The sequence below is a fragment of the Podarcis filfolensis genome (genome assembly GCF_964270895.1).
Source record: "Podarcis filfolensis genome assembly, chromosome: 12".
In the NCBI taxonomy this organism is placed as follows: domain Eukaryota; kingdom Metazoa; phylum Chordata; class Lepidosauria; order Squamata; family Lacertidae; genus Podarcis; species Podarcis filfolensis.
This window is the reverse complement of record NC_139614.1, coordinates 46,624,026-46,640,675: the sequence shown is the minus strand read 5'-3', so window position 1 is coordinate 46,640,675 and position 16,650 is coordinate 46,624,026. Positions and strand designations below refer to the sequence as shown.

Sequence of the window (16,650 nt, the reverse complement as noted above, 5' to 3'; positions counted from 1 at the left end):
ATACATAAATAGTCTTTTCTGCTCTTTCAGAATCTCTGTACCTAAAATGCCTAACAAAAAAGCCTCTGGTTTTTTCACAAACGTTATTTTAAACATTATTTCCAATCCATTATATATCATTTCCCAGAATGCTTTGAGGCCTGCAGGTATAGGGGCAGTATACAAATGTAATAAATAAAAAATAAAATAAGTAAAGGCGCCATACAGTGCCTGATTTTTAAAAACCCTATATACAATTGTGAAATAATGCACAACAATGAACAATGCAGTTCATGTCAATTTAATTTCATTCCATTCCAGCCAGCCATTCCAGCACAATGACTAAAAACAGGGGTTAACCTAAGAAAAGCAGGATGAGGCCTGGCCTATGTGTTCTCACAGCAGCCAACCAGAAGCCCACAGACCCTCCTGCAGGTTCCAGCACCTTGTATTCAGACCTTGGGGACAGAGCATAGCCATCCTAGCTAGTAGCCATTGATAGCCTTGACTTCATCATCATCATCATCATCACTTATCTGGGATAATATATTCATCTCATTATTATTATTACCATTTTAATTGGTATTTAAAGAAATACAAAACCCAAGAACCATTAAACACCAATAATAACCCAGCATAATACACCTAATGGTGTTTATTCTATCCGCTGACTTTACACACTGAGAAGACTGAGTGGCTGGTATAAAAAATGTCTTGATAGGAGTCATTAACAGAGTTGAAGGAAGGAGTCCACGTTCCTTGGAACACTTATTTAAAAAGCAGTCGGGAAAGGAACAAACAAACAGGTAGGACATCGCAAGATGACGAAGACTCCTTTTCCCCAGGGAAAGAACGGCAGCTGCCTGTCTACACAAAGTCCCAGCTTTTAAAAAAGGGTCCTTGGAGGATAGCAGAGCTGGGGAGCCCCAGAGATCCACGGCCAGCGAGTCACAGCTGGGCTGACCGGGAGCGGAGTCGGAGCGAGGCAGGTTCAGGAGTTCAGGCGAAGCAGGGCAGAATTCAAGCCACCCGGCGCTGCCGTCGCGGGTTTGGGTTCCTGCCAATGAGAACGAGTCGGCGGCCACTTTCCCCCGAGGTCAGCCAGCGGGTCAGAGGCTTGAAGCCTGAATTCCGCCGAAACGAACCAGAGCCCCTTCCTAAAACAGGAATGGGAGGCGACAATGGGTGAGTTGGAGCGGGATGCGGGAAGGCGACTCCCGCGTTACTGCCGAGGGCTCACTTCGGCGGGACAGAGGACGTCAACTCGCAGCCGAGCGCATTCCCACGACCAGCACCCTTTGGGGGTGTTTATGCGTGTCAGCGAGATCCTCATCCTCATCGCTGTTACTAATAGAATCAGGACACGGATCTGCTGGGGCGAAAGACGGAATGGGAAGAATGATGGGTTTCAAATGCCAAGCATATATTTCTTGTTTCGGCCCTAGGGAACCCGGCAGCGGCAAGAAAGATTAATTCGGATTATTTCCCAGCTGCCCTGGAAAAAGCCCACCTACAGCGCCAACTCAATTAATGAATTCTGCGCATGCGCCACGCCGCTGCTCCGTCGAGATTTCAAACCGCCAGCCTTCCTCTGCGCGCATGCGTATTGCTGTACAGTTTTTTTTTGTCAGCGAAACCAGCGGGGGCGGGATCGCCATTTCCTTGCGCACGCACCGCAAGCCCTTTGCGTCACTGCCCAACGCCCACCAGCGGCCTTTTCCGCCCTACTTCCGAAACTGCGCAGGCTCGCGAGAAGTGGGTTGTTGTTTTTTTCCAGGCCTGTTTGCGGCGGGTTAACCAACGAGCGGCGCGCTGCCTCAAGGAGGGAGCTGGTCCTCCAGTATCCCAGAGTGCAGCGCGGCGTCAGTGGCGTCGTCCGCTCCCCCCGCCACCACCCGCTCCCGTCGTCTTTCCCTCAGCCGCCGGCCGCCATGTTGTGCTAGCTTGCTTCGAGCTCCTCGGCGGCGGGCGCTCAACCACCCACCCACCTCCCTCCCTCACAGCGCGGCGGGGCCGAGAGAAGCAGGAGGGGCGCGGGGGTCCTCGCAGGGGCCCGACGCCATGGCAGCTGCCTTGGGAGGAGGAGGGGACGGAGGAGCAGGTACGGGGGGGAATTCTCCGCCCGCGAAGGCCGAGGGGGCGCGGCCGGCTCGGGATACAAACGGCGGGGCCCAGTTGCGGGGCGGGGAGGCGATTGGGGGGAGCGTGCGAGTGGGGAGGGGGCTTCTGATCTCGAGGGGCGGGTGGCGCAGGCGCCCCTGTCAGTCCCGTCGTTTGCTCGGAAGGAAGTCCTACTGTTTTCCATAGGGTGTAACCCCGCCCCCCTCAATGTTTTTTCGCGTGCGCGCGGGGGGGGGGGGTGTTATTTAGTAAGGCCTGTAGGAAGCAAAAGCGGATCGTCGGTTCTAACGTGGCGGTCGTGGGATGATCCTCTATTGATACATTGACCGGAAATAGCTAGAGGGCCCAGCGAGTTTCGCCTGTGCTAGTGGGGTTGCTTCATCTACAGATTACGTCGAGAGGGAGAGAGAGATTGGTCAGAGGCGCGCAGGGTTGGTTCTGGGGTATCGGAGAACTGGCAGACGGGGGAGTAGATATTTGGGGGGGGAGTGACAAGCGGTACGATGCTCTTATGAAAGGGATGCTTGATGCTGCCCGGGGAGTTGCCAACTGCCTTCATCAGGAAGGTGAGCCGTCAGAGGTTCGTTGAACTCCCAGCTCCCATCAGTCCCAGGCAGGGTGGCCAGCAGCCAGCTGTGATTGATGGGAGTTATAGTCCAATAACCACAGACTGCTCACTTCGGATGAAGAGTGGGCCACCAGAAGTCAGTGCTGAAAGACATTGGGTCTGAGGATGTGTGTGCTTTTATAGCTAGGAAAGCAGGAGAGACCAATCTGATTTGTAAGACTTCCTTGAAATAGGGGAGAGTCTCATGTCACAAGTGTGGACTGCACTGGATTTAATACCAACTCTGGAAACAGAGCATTTGAACAAGTGGGGAGTAAGGATTAAATTATCTGATATTATTCTGATTGGGTTGCTTCTCTAACACCTTTTTACATATTGTTGCACTCCACCCCAATCTGTGTGGTGCGAGAGTTGAGGGGTTCCAGACACTTACCCAGGGCTTGTTTTCCTCTGAATGAGGAACAGCAGAGACTGTGATGTCTTTAGGATATATTGTTTATTTACACATATATACAACCTGAGTCGCCAGTGGAGGGCCTTGTTTCTCCCATAGCCACAACTTTGGATTCATAGAGAAATCAAACATCTCTGAGTCTTTCTTCAGCTTGCTGCGTTGCTTCTAACTCACATCACTCAACTCTCCAATCTGGCCTTTTGTCTTTCTAACCAACACTCAACTGCAGAACTGTTCCCTTAGCTGGCCTGGCTATTCCAGCAATTGAATTTGTGCTGGATCCAGGAATTAGAAGGGAGGCTCAGTCATGTTAGTGCTATCAGTGATTCTTTCAATACTGCTGTGGTAGCATGGTTCAGTAAGAAAAAAAAGTCTTTTAGTACTATGTTCCCTCTTTGCTAGGTGAATTTAATTTTGTTTGGGGTAACCCATCTGTAGGTTAGAAACTTTTTTTGAACATTTTAATCGGTTTTGTTTTTTGTTCCCATCATAAGAATGTATAGTTACTTTACCTGAAACCATCCTAGAGTCCCTCAAGAGTTTTTTCAACTTGCTTGAGAGCAACTGCAGCAATGACAGTTAAAGGGTCTTGAAGTAGTATCAGAGAAGAGATAGTGCCAAACTGACCTGAGGAAATATTGAATTCCAATTGAGTGTCTTGATATTACACTATTAGATTTTATTTGGAAGCTCAAATATTTTTGCAAAATTTTGTTTGGATTTAAATTATGAATTGTGATTGCTGTTTAATATCATTACTTTGTCTGGAAACTTAAGATTTGTCAGAGTACTCCCTGAATTCTGCTGTCAGATATATCATGTACATTACTAATTTCCGCAAAAACTATGCTGCAATTCTAACTGATGGTTCTGAATGCCACCTTAACACTTACTAAGCTTTAGCAAGTAAGCACACAACTGAAACATTTACTGCGAAACTTCTAACATTCTTGCATTACATAATCTTCCTTGGATTGGAAAATTGTTTTATATTCCAACCCCCACTGTTCATTGTTAGCATGCCTAGAGACTTTTCACTCTCTAAACCAGTGTTTCTTAACCTTTTTTTTCTCTGGGCCACACTTTCAGAATAAAAATTTGCTTGCACTGCACCATTTTAAAAATTGATAACAAAAAGAAGCAACTCCTAGCAGTGCTTGATTTATAAAATAGAACACAACTACTTTATAGTATGAACATGGGACACTCAAAAAGTATGAAACAATGCAGCTACATGAGAAAATGAATCATTCCCAAAATGTAATTATAAACCAGGTAATCTCATTTATGTTAGGTCTAATTTGAGACAAACAAACTCTCATCTCATCAACACAAATAAACCTTTCTCTTTTCTGATCTTTCACATTTATGAGAGCTGAAAATCTCTGTTCATAACAATATGTTGTGGAGAACTATAGAAGAATAGCCAATACTATTCTCAGAACTTTGTTCAGCTGGCGATTTTGGATCACAGGATTGTCCTCAGTATCACTTGATGTTCTTGCTCTCATTTTGAAAAGATGCCCCATTCTCTGCAAATAAAAAAAATACTTTGATATTATATACTACATTGAAATGTTTAAATGTTCCTTTGATTTTCCTTGAATCTTTCCATCACACTTGCCATCATCTCCTGCCACACCAGTGTGACACACCACACCCTTTGAGAACCACTGCTCTTAACAGAACTAGTTGCTTGGCAGACACTGGTTACCTAAGCCACCTTTTGCACAATGGGGCCTAGATTCATTTCTTGATGAGGGTATTACTTTGACTGCTTTCTTCACAGTTATATGAACAATTGTCAGGTAGCCTTTCTTTTTCTTTTCTTTTTTTAATCTTGAAATTAATGAGATCTTCAGCTGATATAAGAAAGTCTGAATATAAACTTGCAGGGTGGCCTACCACTTGTCTTTTCAACTCTTGCCTCAATGGCTTATTAAACCTGACTGGGTCCAGGGGGGTTGAATTGGAGGGTGCAGTGTGTGGCAAATACTCATTGTGGGAGAGGGAAGTGCCATCTGTGCTCAATGAGGACATTCTTGGACACTGAAGTTCCTAACAAATCTTCTGGTCACCAATATCCTCTTTTGGCAAGGGGAGGGGGCAAGGTGCTTGAGAAAGTGGTAGTGACCCAACTACAAGCATGCCTTGAATGAAATGGATTATTTAGATCCACCGTAATCTGGTTTAAGGCTACTGAGGTAGTAATTGATTACTTTTGTTTGGGAGAGGAATTCAGGGAATGCAGCCTTACACATATTTCAGTTTGGTGACTCTTGATACCGTTGATCATAGTATCTATCAATTCTAGTGGGGCTTCATGGATTGAGATTGAGAGGCACTGTTTTGCAATAGTTCTGTTCCAGAGGTTATTCCCAGAAAGTAGCATTGGGGAACTACCATTCAGCACCATGAGATATGACCTGCGGTGTCCTGTAGGTTTAGTCTGGTCTCTGATGCTGTTCAACATCTAAATGAAGCTGTTGCAAGCTGTCATCAGGAGATTTTGAATGAAGTGTCATTAGTATGTTGATGACACCCAGCTCTGTCTGTCTTTCTCTTGCCTCTGAATCAGGAGAAGCAGTTGCCTGAAGGTGGCATTGGGCTGAATGCGTGCCAGCACATTGACATTGAATCCAGACAAGATGGAGGTGTTGTGTGTTCCAGGTTCTTGGGTTTAGAAAATGAAAGATATGCCAGCTCTGGGTTGGGTTGCACTTGCCCTGAAAGTGGGAGGGGGGATACTGCTGGATCCAGTGTGATCATTTGAAGCCTAGGTAGTGAAGAGTATCTAGGTTTGTCAGCCATGCCTCATCCTTGATGGAGAATACCTAGAAACAGTAGTGCATGGTTTTGTAGACCTCTGTATTGGATTGTTGTAATGTGCTCTGTGTTTGGCTGACCTTGAACACTGTTAGTTGATCTGCAGAAAGTGGCATCCAGGGTGCTAACTGGCCAGGCGCATATTGTGCCACTCCTAAAAGAACTGCAATGGTTACCCGTTTGCTTCTGAGCTCTAATCAAGTGGTTGTTGCTGAAGTAGAAAGTCCTGAACAACTTGAAATATCTATTCAAAGTCATCTACAGCACCTTCATTTTACCTGGATTAAGTTTAAGCTCGCTCACCTTCAACCAACCCAGTAGAGTTTCCAGACAGGTGTTCAGAGTTCAACAGCCTCCTTGAAATGAGCAGACAGAAAAATGAGTCATAGCTGAGTGTCCTCTTCATATTGATGACTCATCAATCCTAACCATGATGTGGCTTCTCCCAACAGTTTCATGTAGATGTTGAAACACATGGGGGAATTGTTCTCCTAAGAGTCATGTCAAATGAATTTGTGAGTAATAACAAGATCCATACTTATAGTAGGCACATTTAGCTTGTCAAAAGGTACATTTGTTTGTTTTATAAACTTAGTTCCTTGCCTTAATACTAGGACCCTGGGGTGGGTTACAACAATAAATACAATAAACCATCTGCAATGAAAGACATTAAGATTAGCTATATAACAGAACATTTAATAGTTGTTGTTTTTTGCAGCCTCAGCTTCATTCTGCATTAATAAGTCTGATGAAAGAGGCAGGTTTTCAGCTGGTGTCTAAAACTAGACATTGGTACCAGTTGAATTTTCAGAGGGTGTGCGGTTATTGAGAAGTTTTTTTCAGTGGAACAGCCATAAGGAGGAGTAATGGCTCTCACAGTGTCAGTACCTGAGTGTCAGTACCTGAGTAGTAATGATGGCTTTTGCATATTGAAGAGGATGTCACGTGACTTTTTGTACAGAGGTAACATTTCAGGGCAGGAAAGCTTTCTGAAATCCATATTCTTGTTTGCAGAAAAAAAGAATAGGCTTTCTGTCAATTTCCTGCATATGCATGGAATGTCTTTCACAGCAGGAAGGAGTTACTGAAAACAAGGAATTGGTGGAGTTTTAATGTTAAACCTCTGTTTTAAAAATACCAGGTTTTTCTGTTAAATTAATGTCCATGGCAGCTTAATAGAAATCTTAAATGCAAAAATCAGCTGAGACATGTACCATTTCAGACAAGCACAGAAAATAGTCATTCTGATCCCTTGCTTTACAATATGCCCTTTAGTCTTGTTATTAATAAGTGGCAAACTTAATTTGGTTTTCTATTGTGCATGTTAACCTATGGAACTTGCTGTCATAGGGTGCTGTGGTTTTTACCATCGTAACGTAAAATAGCTTACATTTATTTAAGATGATTCTCAGTGGAGCACCCAAGTCCCAATTGATAAAAGCAACATAATAACAGGCAATCAAAAGATCAAAGAAAGCAGAAAGCAGTGGCAGTGAACAGCATCAATAACATAATGGAATTGAGAAGATTAATGGTACTACTGGCAAACTAGAAGGATTCCTTTCAGTTTAATAAGTCTAGTATATTTTTCAGTTCTTCGCATAGAAGAACAAGTGTAAGAGCAATTGGCAAGTTCTAAGGAGAGAAAATGTCAGCACTGCTGTTTTATGATCTGTGATTTTCTTTCTGTATTCTTGTGCAAATCACTAAATGTCTTCTGCTTGCAGATGATGACTTTGATCAGTTCGATAAGCCTGGTGCAGAAAGATCTTGGAGGAGGAGAACTGGAGATGAAGACTGGGACAGGTAAGCCCTTTTAAAAATGTTTTTTCATTATATGGTATTCCATTTTATTTTGAGTTTGTATTTTGTATCCTGCTTTTTTAAAGTGCAAATTCATACACTAATGAAGTTATCTGCCTGCTGTGTTTGTGTCATATGCTCAGTTGTGGATAATGTACACCTGTCGTGAAGAGCTTAGTCTGGAGACATGAACAAGTCTAGTATAATGAAGAACATTGCATAAAATGTTGGCAGGGTAAGGCTTGCTCTTGCAGTTGGCTTCATAACTAAATGTAGTTTAGTTAAGAAGAGAGAATTCCATGGGAAAAAATATTTTTTGCTTTAAAGCATAATATGTTTTATCTTGGATACAAACAGGTTCCTAAAAATCCTCTTAAACATTTTTTAATATCTAAATTGACTTTTGCTATTTTTCCTATTAATGCTAGTGGCAAATATTAGAGACTTCAAACCCAGGACTACCTTCTGTTGTGATGCAAGCAAAGGGTTGTGCTGCATTGGCTTACAGCAGCATCTTATACAAGGCAAGTTGTAGAGAACTGCATTGTTGGTGCCCCTAGATCTTAAGGCAAACTGAATGCAACAGCTCCTAGCAGTATTGAGTGGCTAACACATTATCATTCCTGTAGATCTCAAAACAGGTTACATATTTATTTTTTGTTAACGTTTTTGTGGTGCCCTTAAATATAAACATTTACAAACTTACCAAAGTACAATTAAAATAAATAATAGAACAGTAAAACACAGTACTAAAAAACAGGTAACAGCATTAAACAGCAGCATTAAATCAAGCAGTAAGAGTTAAATAAAACTTGTGGGAAAATAAACAAAAAAGTCTTTGCTGATGCTGAAAAGACACCAGGATCGGTACCAGGCAAATCTGCCAGGGAAGAATGTTCCACAAGCAGAGTACCTTCACAGTGAGAGCCCTGTCCCCAGTATTCAGCTAAGAAACAAGACCCTGTTCACCAAAGCAGCAACTGCAACTAGTACTGCCACTCTGGCACTATTTCAGATCTTCATAGTATAGGAAGAGGTGTAGGGTTACAGATGGTGGCTGTAGCTAGGGAAGAGTCTCTGAAAATGCTATCATTGTGTACAGTTAGGTTCAAGTGGCCTATAATAGTTGTGCGCTACACTCTTTTGGTACTCTGTACTACTTTGAGATAGTTCCAGAGTGCCAGCAATGGTGATTCCTGCTGCTTTAGTCAGCAGCCAGGACATGAGTGCAGCCGGGCATTATTTCTTTGCAGCACAGCATAGGATCAGGCCCCCATGCTGTAATATTTGCACACAATCCTTTTTTCTTCCAAATGTTTCACACTGTGAACACCACTAGAATGGCAGTTTGCTTTTATATCATGTTACTACTACTTCATAGCTGTATTCTTTCTTGCCACTTGGAAAGGATATTGGTGTCCCCATCCCAGTTAGCACCTGCTTTTCAACAGAGCAAATGCTTCCACTTCTTTGTGGGGTGGGAACAGAGGAGATGTGGAGAAAGAAAGTTGCTGGTAATCTTTGATAAGAGGAAGGAATAGGAATTGTAGGTTACTCAAACTGTTGCTTTTTTCAGCTCAAATAGTTGATTTCTCTTAGATATGTGTTCTCTTCAGAAATTGTATAGGTGAACTTTCACTTTCTTTCTAATGCAGTATCTTTAGGGTGGTTTTGATGAATGGCCTCCTGACCTATTGTCCTGAACAGCAATGAGCATTTCTCCCCATGCATGTTTAATTTCAGGAGAAAACATTAGGAGACTGGTGTTCTGTCAGTGGTAAGGGTTCTAGCCTGAGTGGATGTGTGTGCTAGTTCAGGGTTGCAAGGTCATGCACTGCTAGTGCCAGTTCAGGATCCAGTCAACAAAACCAGGTCAAGGAGAGACTGGATTCCAGTTGGGCAAGGTTTAGTAATCTTGAGGTTGGATGCCAGTGAGCATGACCAAGTAAGATCAGGCAAAGAAAGCAGAGATTGCAGTCCTAAAACAGCAGTTACAGCAAGTAGCACCCTGGAGAGCTCCAAACAGAGTCTAGATAACTAAGACAAGACAGGCTTGAATGTTGCTCCAACATATGGCAAAACCAGACTGAGCTATCGGGGAGAAGGAGTGATAATATCTTGGTGACCACAAACTTGAGCCAAAAGAACCCCTAGCAATGTTGATAATGTGTTGGAATTACATTATATGAAGATTGGCAGTCTTCCTTTGTGACACTCCTTATCCTCAGTCAGTTCCCTGCCTCTTTCCATGAGAGGTTTACGCTGTGGTAAGTAGCTTTTCTTGAAAGGAGTTAAATCAAGCACTAACTATGGTTTTGAGACTGCTAATCTTTCTTTAAAATTAGATACATCAAAATGTGTTTTGCATTTGTTCTATTTAATTTGCTGTTCTTCAGTACTGTTAAGAGTCAGTGGGCAAAAATGATCTGGAGGATTCAATATTAAATAACTGGTGGTAAAATGGAAACCATAAGTTCTTTTAGAATCATCATGAAGCACTATGTAACTATTTGTCTCTAGCCTTTAAGTCACTTAAATAATAATAAATTTAATTGTTTATTTAAAGTATTTTTATCTCACTATTCAGACGAAAGGCTCCCATAACAGCAGAACTTTTATTTTGGTGGTTTCCTAAAAAAAACTGTTTTTCAAATATGGCAACCCTGAAATTGCTTCCTCATTTCTATAACTTTGACTATTTTATGAATTACTACAATAGCTTTTAGAATCCTTGCTTCAGAAAGCTCATTGTAAGTCTGTGAATGATTTTTTTCTTCCAGTGAATTAGACGATGACTTGCTAGGAGAAGATTTGCTGGCTGGCAAAAAGGTAAATAAGTAAGCTGTATGCATAAATATGTAAAAAAGACATTAATTTCTTTGGTTCTGCCAGTTTTCTGTTTTTGTAGAGTGTATTGGAGCAGCTCTGACAGTAACCTGATTGTGTTTATCTTCAAGCATATGTTTGTATATGGCAGCCTGAAAAGAATTCAACAAAGCCAGGTTTCCCAGCCAGTGCTATTTCTTTCATGTATGGAATGATTGGCAGTTTCTCTTGCTTACTTCACAAAGTGGTGTGAGGGCAGTTATGAACATAAATGTACATAGAAGCTACTGCTAGAAGGACCTGTTATAAGGCCAAAGGTTGGTTATATAGAGCGGTTGCATTGAGGGGAAACTTGAAGTATGCAATATTCTTGTTTAATAATGACAAATAGCTCTTTTTAAACTCTTACCTGAATATTTAGGAGGAGCTTGTATACCAAGTATCAATGATCTTGCCAGGCAAGTGCAAAAAAATAGATATCTGAATACAGGATTGAAAACCATCAGATTTGCAGCATTCAGCTTTTCTGGCCCTTATAGCAGTGCCTGGAAACAGACAATCAGTTCATGTATCAACATGACCAGTGACCAGAGGAGAAATGACCGTTGGGAGGAGCACAGAGAATAAACACTGTGGTGCACCTGCAGCAGCAAAACTGGACACCTTCGTCTGCCCCACTTGCAATAAAGCATGTCTCTCCAAGGGTTTTACTTTACCCCTGCACTCTTCCATTGTCTCCTGAGACAGATGGATGCCAAAATGTTACTAGCGCTTTGTGAAATTATGGAAATCAGAGGAGGGCTGAGAAAATTTCCCAGAGGTTTGGAGATGGAAAGCTTGTTAGGTTCCTTTTAATAGCTGTTTTCCCTTTTCTGTGGGCTGGCAAAAGTAAAATGAGCATATTGATATCATTTTACGCATAGTCGTGAATTCAACAATTTGTGTTTTCTTTGCACTTAAAAATACCAGTGTTCTCCAAAGTATGCATTGCTATACTTGATGTAGCTATTAGTCCTGTTTGATGTTAAACATGGATGCTTTTCTTTGAGACAAGATCTGTGTATGTAGTAAATCAAATGAGGAGGGAATATCCATTATAAACAAGGTTCTGTGGTTGCTGTGGCAAGTGGACCCCAGCCTGTAATGCATTATAGCCACCTTCCCAGCTTTGGAGTTGTCTAGGCACACAAACCAGCAAGTTACCTCTTTCTAGCTCCAAACCCTAGAGTGGAGTAGGGGATTGTGTTTGATCTCATACAAAGCTGCAGTGCAAGGTCAACAAAGGAAGGGTTATTGTGCTTTGGCTACTAGAATAGCAACAATTGTGGGCCACAAAGCATAAACACTTGTGGCAAGTACCCACTCTCTTACTGACTTTGAGTCATGACTTGAATATCATTGACTTCAGTGGGTCCAGCTAACTTGGGTTTGGTCTAACCTATTGTTTAGTACAATCTAGCCCAGGCATAGGCAAACTTGGCCCTCCAGATGCTTTGGGACTACAGTTCCCATCATACCTGACCACTGGTCCTGTTAGCTAGGGATGAAGGGAGTTGTAGTCCCAAAACATCTGGAGGGCCAAATTTGCCTATGCCTGATCTAGCCTCTTGTTACTTGTGATGCGGTTTGTTTATACTGCTTCTTAAACCTATCATGTGGTGGTTTCCCTATCATTTTCCTTGCAGCGTTTTTAAACAAAGCAAACAGTAGTAGATCTGTTGTCTCACTTCATCCCTGTTGCATTTTTGTTAATCTTCTACTTAACAAGCTATTTCTTTTTTCAAAGAATTTTTTTAGCCTGCTTTTAAAATTGTCTTTTTTGGGTTAATATTAAATTGTATATGTTGTCCTTTAAAACAAGTTGTACTAATATGCCTCTTTTTTGGTTACTTGACCTGCTTTCTGTTGGATGGAAACAAATGTTGACAACACAATTAACAAATTGGAAGGTGTTCAGAGCAGCATAACAGCTTATCCAACCTTTAGCAATTTTGCTGCTGTTCTCTGAACTCATTCCAATTTCCACACACTTTCTGTCTCTAGATCTTTCCCAGTTAGCCTTTCAACCAGGCCTTTGGCTGATTTATATCCCATATCCTTTTAAGTGTGTTGCAGGTGTGTGTTTTCTTGTTTTTCTTGTTTTTATTATGTATTTTATGGTTTTATTTTGTATTTATACACTGTGAACTGCCCTGAGATCTTTGAATTAAGGGCAGTACACAAATTTTATAAATAAGCACATAAAATAACAAAAATAACCTTTAGAATAGCAGCCTTTAGATGTTGAGTAAGAGAGAGCTGAATATACATACGTTTGTTAAATCCTAAGTGCTTCACCACCACACCTGCCCAATAAAACCCACTTTATTGTCCCAAGGTCACATCTTCTAAATATTCTGTCATGTAGCATGCTGCTGTGAAAGGAGTTTTTCTGTATGTTCAGCAGTAACTGTTGGCTTTTTTCCAGTTTTGTTTGGTGTTTAGTTTTCATGGCACAGTTTCTGGTCTCTTGTCTTGCCAATAGAACCTTCTAGCCAGCAGTGTTGCCACAAACTTTGGTACTACAGACTCCTATTGGTCAAGAGATCAAGTTAGAAACCCTAATATGTGATTGTGCAAAAACCAGATTCTTTTTATCTTCCCTTTGTGTGGCCTCTTGTTCATTTCCATTCCACTACTCTATAAATATTTATATTTATAACAGACACTGGTATGTTTTTCATAGGCAGCAGACATTCTTCAAATGTAAGCTCTGATTCTGAGGAGTCTTGTAAGATCTCACGGTTACCACTTTCAAACTACTTTATTATTTATATCAGCCTTCTTCCAAGGAGTTTAGGGTGGCATACACAAGTCTCTCCCTTCTGTCCTAACCTTCCTTAACAAATTGTTGTAAAGCTTAGAGATAGTGATTGGCCCACAGATGCCTTTTGAGTTCAGTAAGCCTACATCTTATGCACATACCTTGTGCGCATGCAGCTTTATGTGCTTGGTAAAAATAATAATAATAATAATAATAATAATAATAATAATAATAATAATAATGGAAAAGAGGGGTGGAAATGGGGTGGACGTAGAGGAAAAACTGCTTTGACAATCCCTCCCACCATTGCACCTGATGTGTTTTGATTATACACAATTTTGGCTTTAGGCCCAATCCCTGGCACATAACCCCACGTAAATTGTCGGCTTACTGTATTGAGACTGAGCTGAGATTTAAACTTTGGATTCTCTGATTTAAATCAAACACTCTTGCCACTGCACCACACTGATTTTTTATTACATTGTCTAGCCCTAATATTGGAAAACGTGCTTTCCTTCTTCAAAGTCAGGCTGTTGCTGTGAGTTTTGAAATTGCTTGTGAATGTTGATTTTTTTAATACGAATTTTCATCAGTTTTTTATGCAGCCCGTTTAAATACAAAGTTTTCTACTATTTTCTTCTAATCCAATGGTCTTCAACTGGTGGGTTGAAGCAGCCTGATTGAAGGTGGGTCGCAACAGGAGCGCTACCACCATGTATATATGTGGTAAAAGATGTTTGGGTTAAAAGTGGGCTTTGAGTGTGAAAATATTGAAGATATGTAATCAATTGGTTCATGGGCTGTTCAGAGTAAAGCCATAGAACAGTGTTAATCATGAAAGAATGCTGCTTAACTGATAATTCCCTTGTTAAAGGTTCACTGCTGAGAGAGCAGCCTTCTTTGCTGTGTTCTTAAATGTTACATATTGGGTTATCTCAAGGGCAATTCTTTAAATTTAAAATTTAGACGCAGTCAGATATGTCAGATGAAGAACTGAATGATGATCTTCTACAGAGTGACAACGAAGAGGACCAACATTTCAGGTTTGTCTCTTACTACTTCGCCCCAGTAATGTAATTGGGTTTCTAGATCAGTGCCTTGAATGAGTCTTACCGAAATAGGGTTGTACATGTGTTTCACACTGGGAAGAGAAGATAAGTTACTTTTTACATTGGAAGAGTATGACTAGAAATTCACATTTGAGACTAAGTTGAAGAAAATACAGCTGCTATATAGAGCCTGTTTTCTCAGATGCATTCAGCAGTGCTATTCTGATTTAAAAAGTTGGTTTCCATTTTGGAAGCCAACAGGAGTTTATTTTTAACGAGACATTCCAATTGAATAATTAGTTAAATTTTAGGCCTGAAATATATAATTGTCTAAAAATATTTAAAAATAAAAATATTTTATCAGCTAAAAAGTAGTTGTGTGGATTTGCCTGAAAATTTTGTATTTTCTTACATGAATTATAATAACAGGGTAATTTGCATTTGAAATTTTTCAGTCTGCATTGACAGTTTTTCTAAATTCCCAGAGTGACAGTTAGCATGTTTATTTTACTTGTGTTTAGTGAACAAAGCTGAAAATGTTGAAATTGCCAAGCTTGTCTAATATCACATATGGAGTTGTCATTCATTTATTGTTATTAATGAATGTATGAAACATTTTTTTCCTGTAAAACAATAAAGCACTGGAAAAAATTCCATCCCACATCACTGCAATGTTCTGTAGCAGTGAATACTTCTGAAAACCTCAGATGGCAAGCCCCATATTTCCTTGTGTAGGTAACAAGGCCTCTCCTTAGGTGATACCTGTGGTAACGTTCATAATTTTAAACACCTAGAGAGATATCCAATGAAGTCTGAGTAATCATAGAGTAGACCCACTGAAAATAATGAACTTACGTCCATTGATTTCATTGGGTCTATTCTGAGTCTGGCTAACAGTGGATATTATACATTATATGATTGTTGCCTAAGAAAGGTTGTTTTTATTCATACACAAACCTAACAATTTGACTGGATTACAGTTAATCTGTAGTGTTAACTGGTCAACTAGGTTTTCTTTTAATTGGATGGAAATCCTAATAATTTGCATTGGTGCACAACTTCAACATTCAGTCCCATACTCTCTTCTGCATTAATTTGTTCATCTCTATGTCTTTAACGTGTCATAGTTTTGTGAAAGATAGGCAAGAAAACTAGAGGATTGTTACTTCTGGATAGTTAAGGGCATTTTAAGGTGGGGGAGATCCTATAGTTGGCTAAATTCTGGCTTTTACTGCAGAATTTGTTGGTTAACTTCTTCTGAATCCTCAAATTCTAGATAAGACATTTTGAGGACACATTTAAAATAGAACTTTTACAGACGATGCAAATTCCAATTCAAAGTCTATTCAAACAGCCCTACTCCTTTAAAAGCATTATTTCATTGTAAGAAATAAAAGTGAATGAAAGTCCAAATTGATGTCTGGCAGCATTAATGTAGCTCAGGCTGATGAGTAGTGAGTGTTGTGATAGTGTACGGTAGTCTGGGAATTAACATGAACTGCAGCTTGCTTGGCTACCTTGTACTTCTTGTCAGCCTAACCTGTTAGACCATCTGGTTGGTTTGATCCCTCTGGTCAAATAGCCTGCAGCTGATGATAAGCTGTGGTATAAGTATGCATATTATGAGTTTGTGGCATAGAGTCAAGTCGATGTGTGAGCTATGCACTTTGCTATTGAATGCAGACGCTCTGTGATCTATGTGCACCCTGTACAGAATGCACATGCACACAACCTGCTGTCATACTGTGGTTAATGTATTGATTTTTCATCTTTCCTTTTTTTTTTACTCTTATCATAGTACTCAAGGTGTCACAGTTAGTCTTAATGCTACATCTGAAGTAGCTACGTCCTTTGAACTCTCGGAGCATGCCAATGATCAGTCTGTTGAGCAAGATTCAGAGTATGAACAAGGGGAGGATGAACTGGGCTATGACAAATCAGAAGTGCCTGAAGAGTATTCTGGGGAATACACAGAAGAAGGGCAGTATGAAGGCCAAGAGGCTGAGCTGACAGAAGACCAAATAGAATATGGGGAAGATCAGGGAGAAGAAGAGATTTATAATGATGGAGTGCTAGATCTCGAAATCAATGAACCTCTAGATGATTTTACAGTGAGTTTCTTTCTATTGTATTATCTGAGATAACATTGCTCCACATGCCTAGGTTTTTAGACTGATTTGAAATCTGTTTACCTCCCTAGGGATGTGGGGAAAATTAGACC

At 40.9% G+C, this 16,650-nt stretch overlaps 1 protein-coding gene across 5 annotated transcripts in view; it reads left to right on the top strand.

The window, feature by feature from the left end:
- The first annotated feature begins 646 nt into the window (after positions 1-646).
- RBM33 (RNA binding motif protein 33) overlaps positions 647-16,650 on the top strand; it is a 93,346-nt gene continuing 77,342 nt past the window's right edge. For 4 of the 5 annotated variants that reach the window (XM_083579284.1, XM_083579285.1, XM_083579283.1 and 1 more), the window contains exons 1-5: positions 1,696-2,080; positions 7,676-7,754; positions 10,532-10,580; positions 14,347-14,423; positions 16,228-16,540. In XM_083579284.1, the coding sequence (XP_083435410.1) occupies positions 2,041-2,080; positions 7,676-7,754; positions 10,532-10,580; positions 14,347-14,423; positions 16,228-16,540 (558 nt within the window). In that variant the 5' untranslated portion in view covers positions 1,696-2,040. Of the gene's footprint in view, positions 1,165-1,695; positions 2,081-7,675; positions 7,755-10,531; positions 10,581-14,346; positions 14,424-16,227; positions 16,541-16,650 lie in introns of those variants that run through there. The other variant, XM_083579286.1, reaches the window with a different exon arrangement.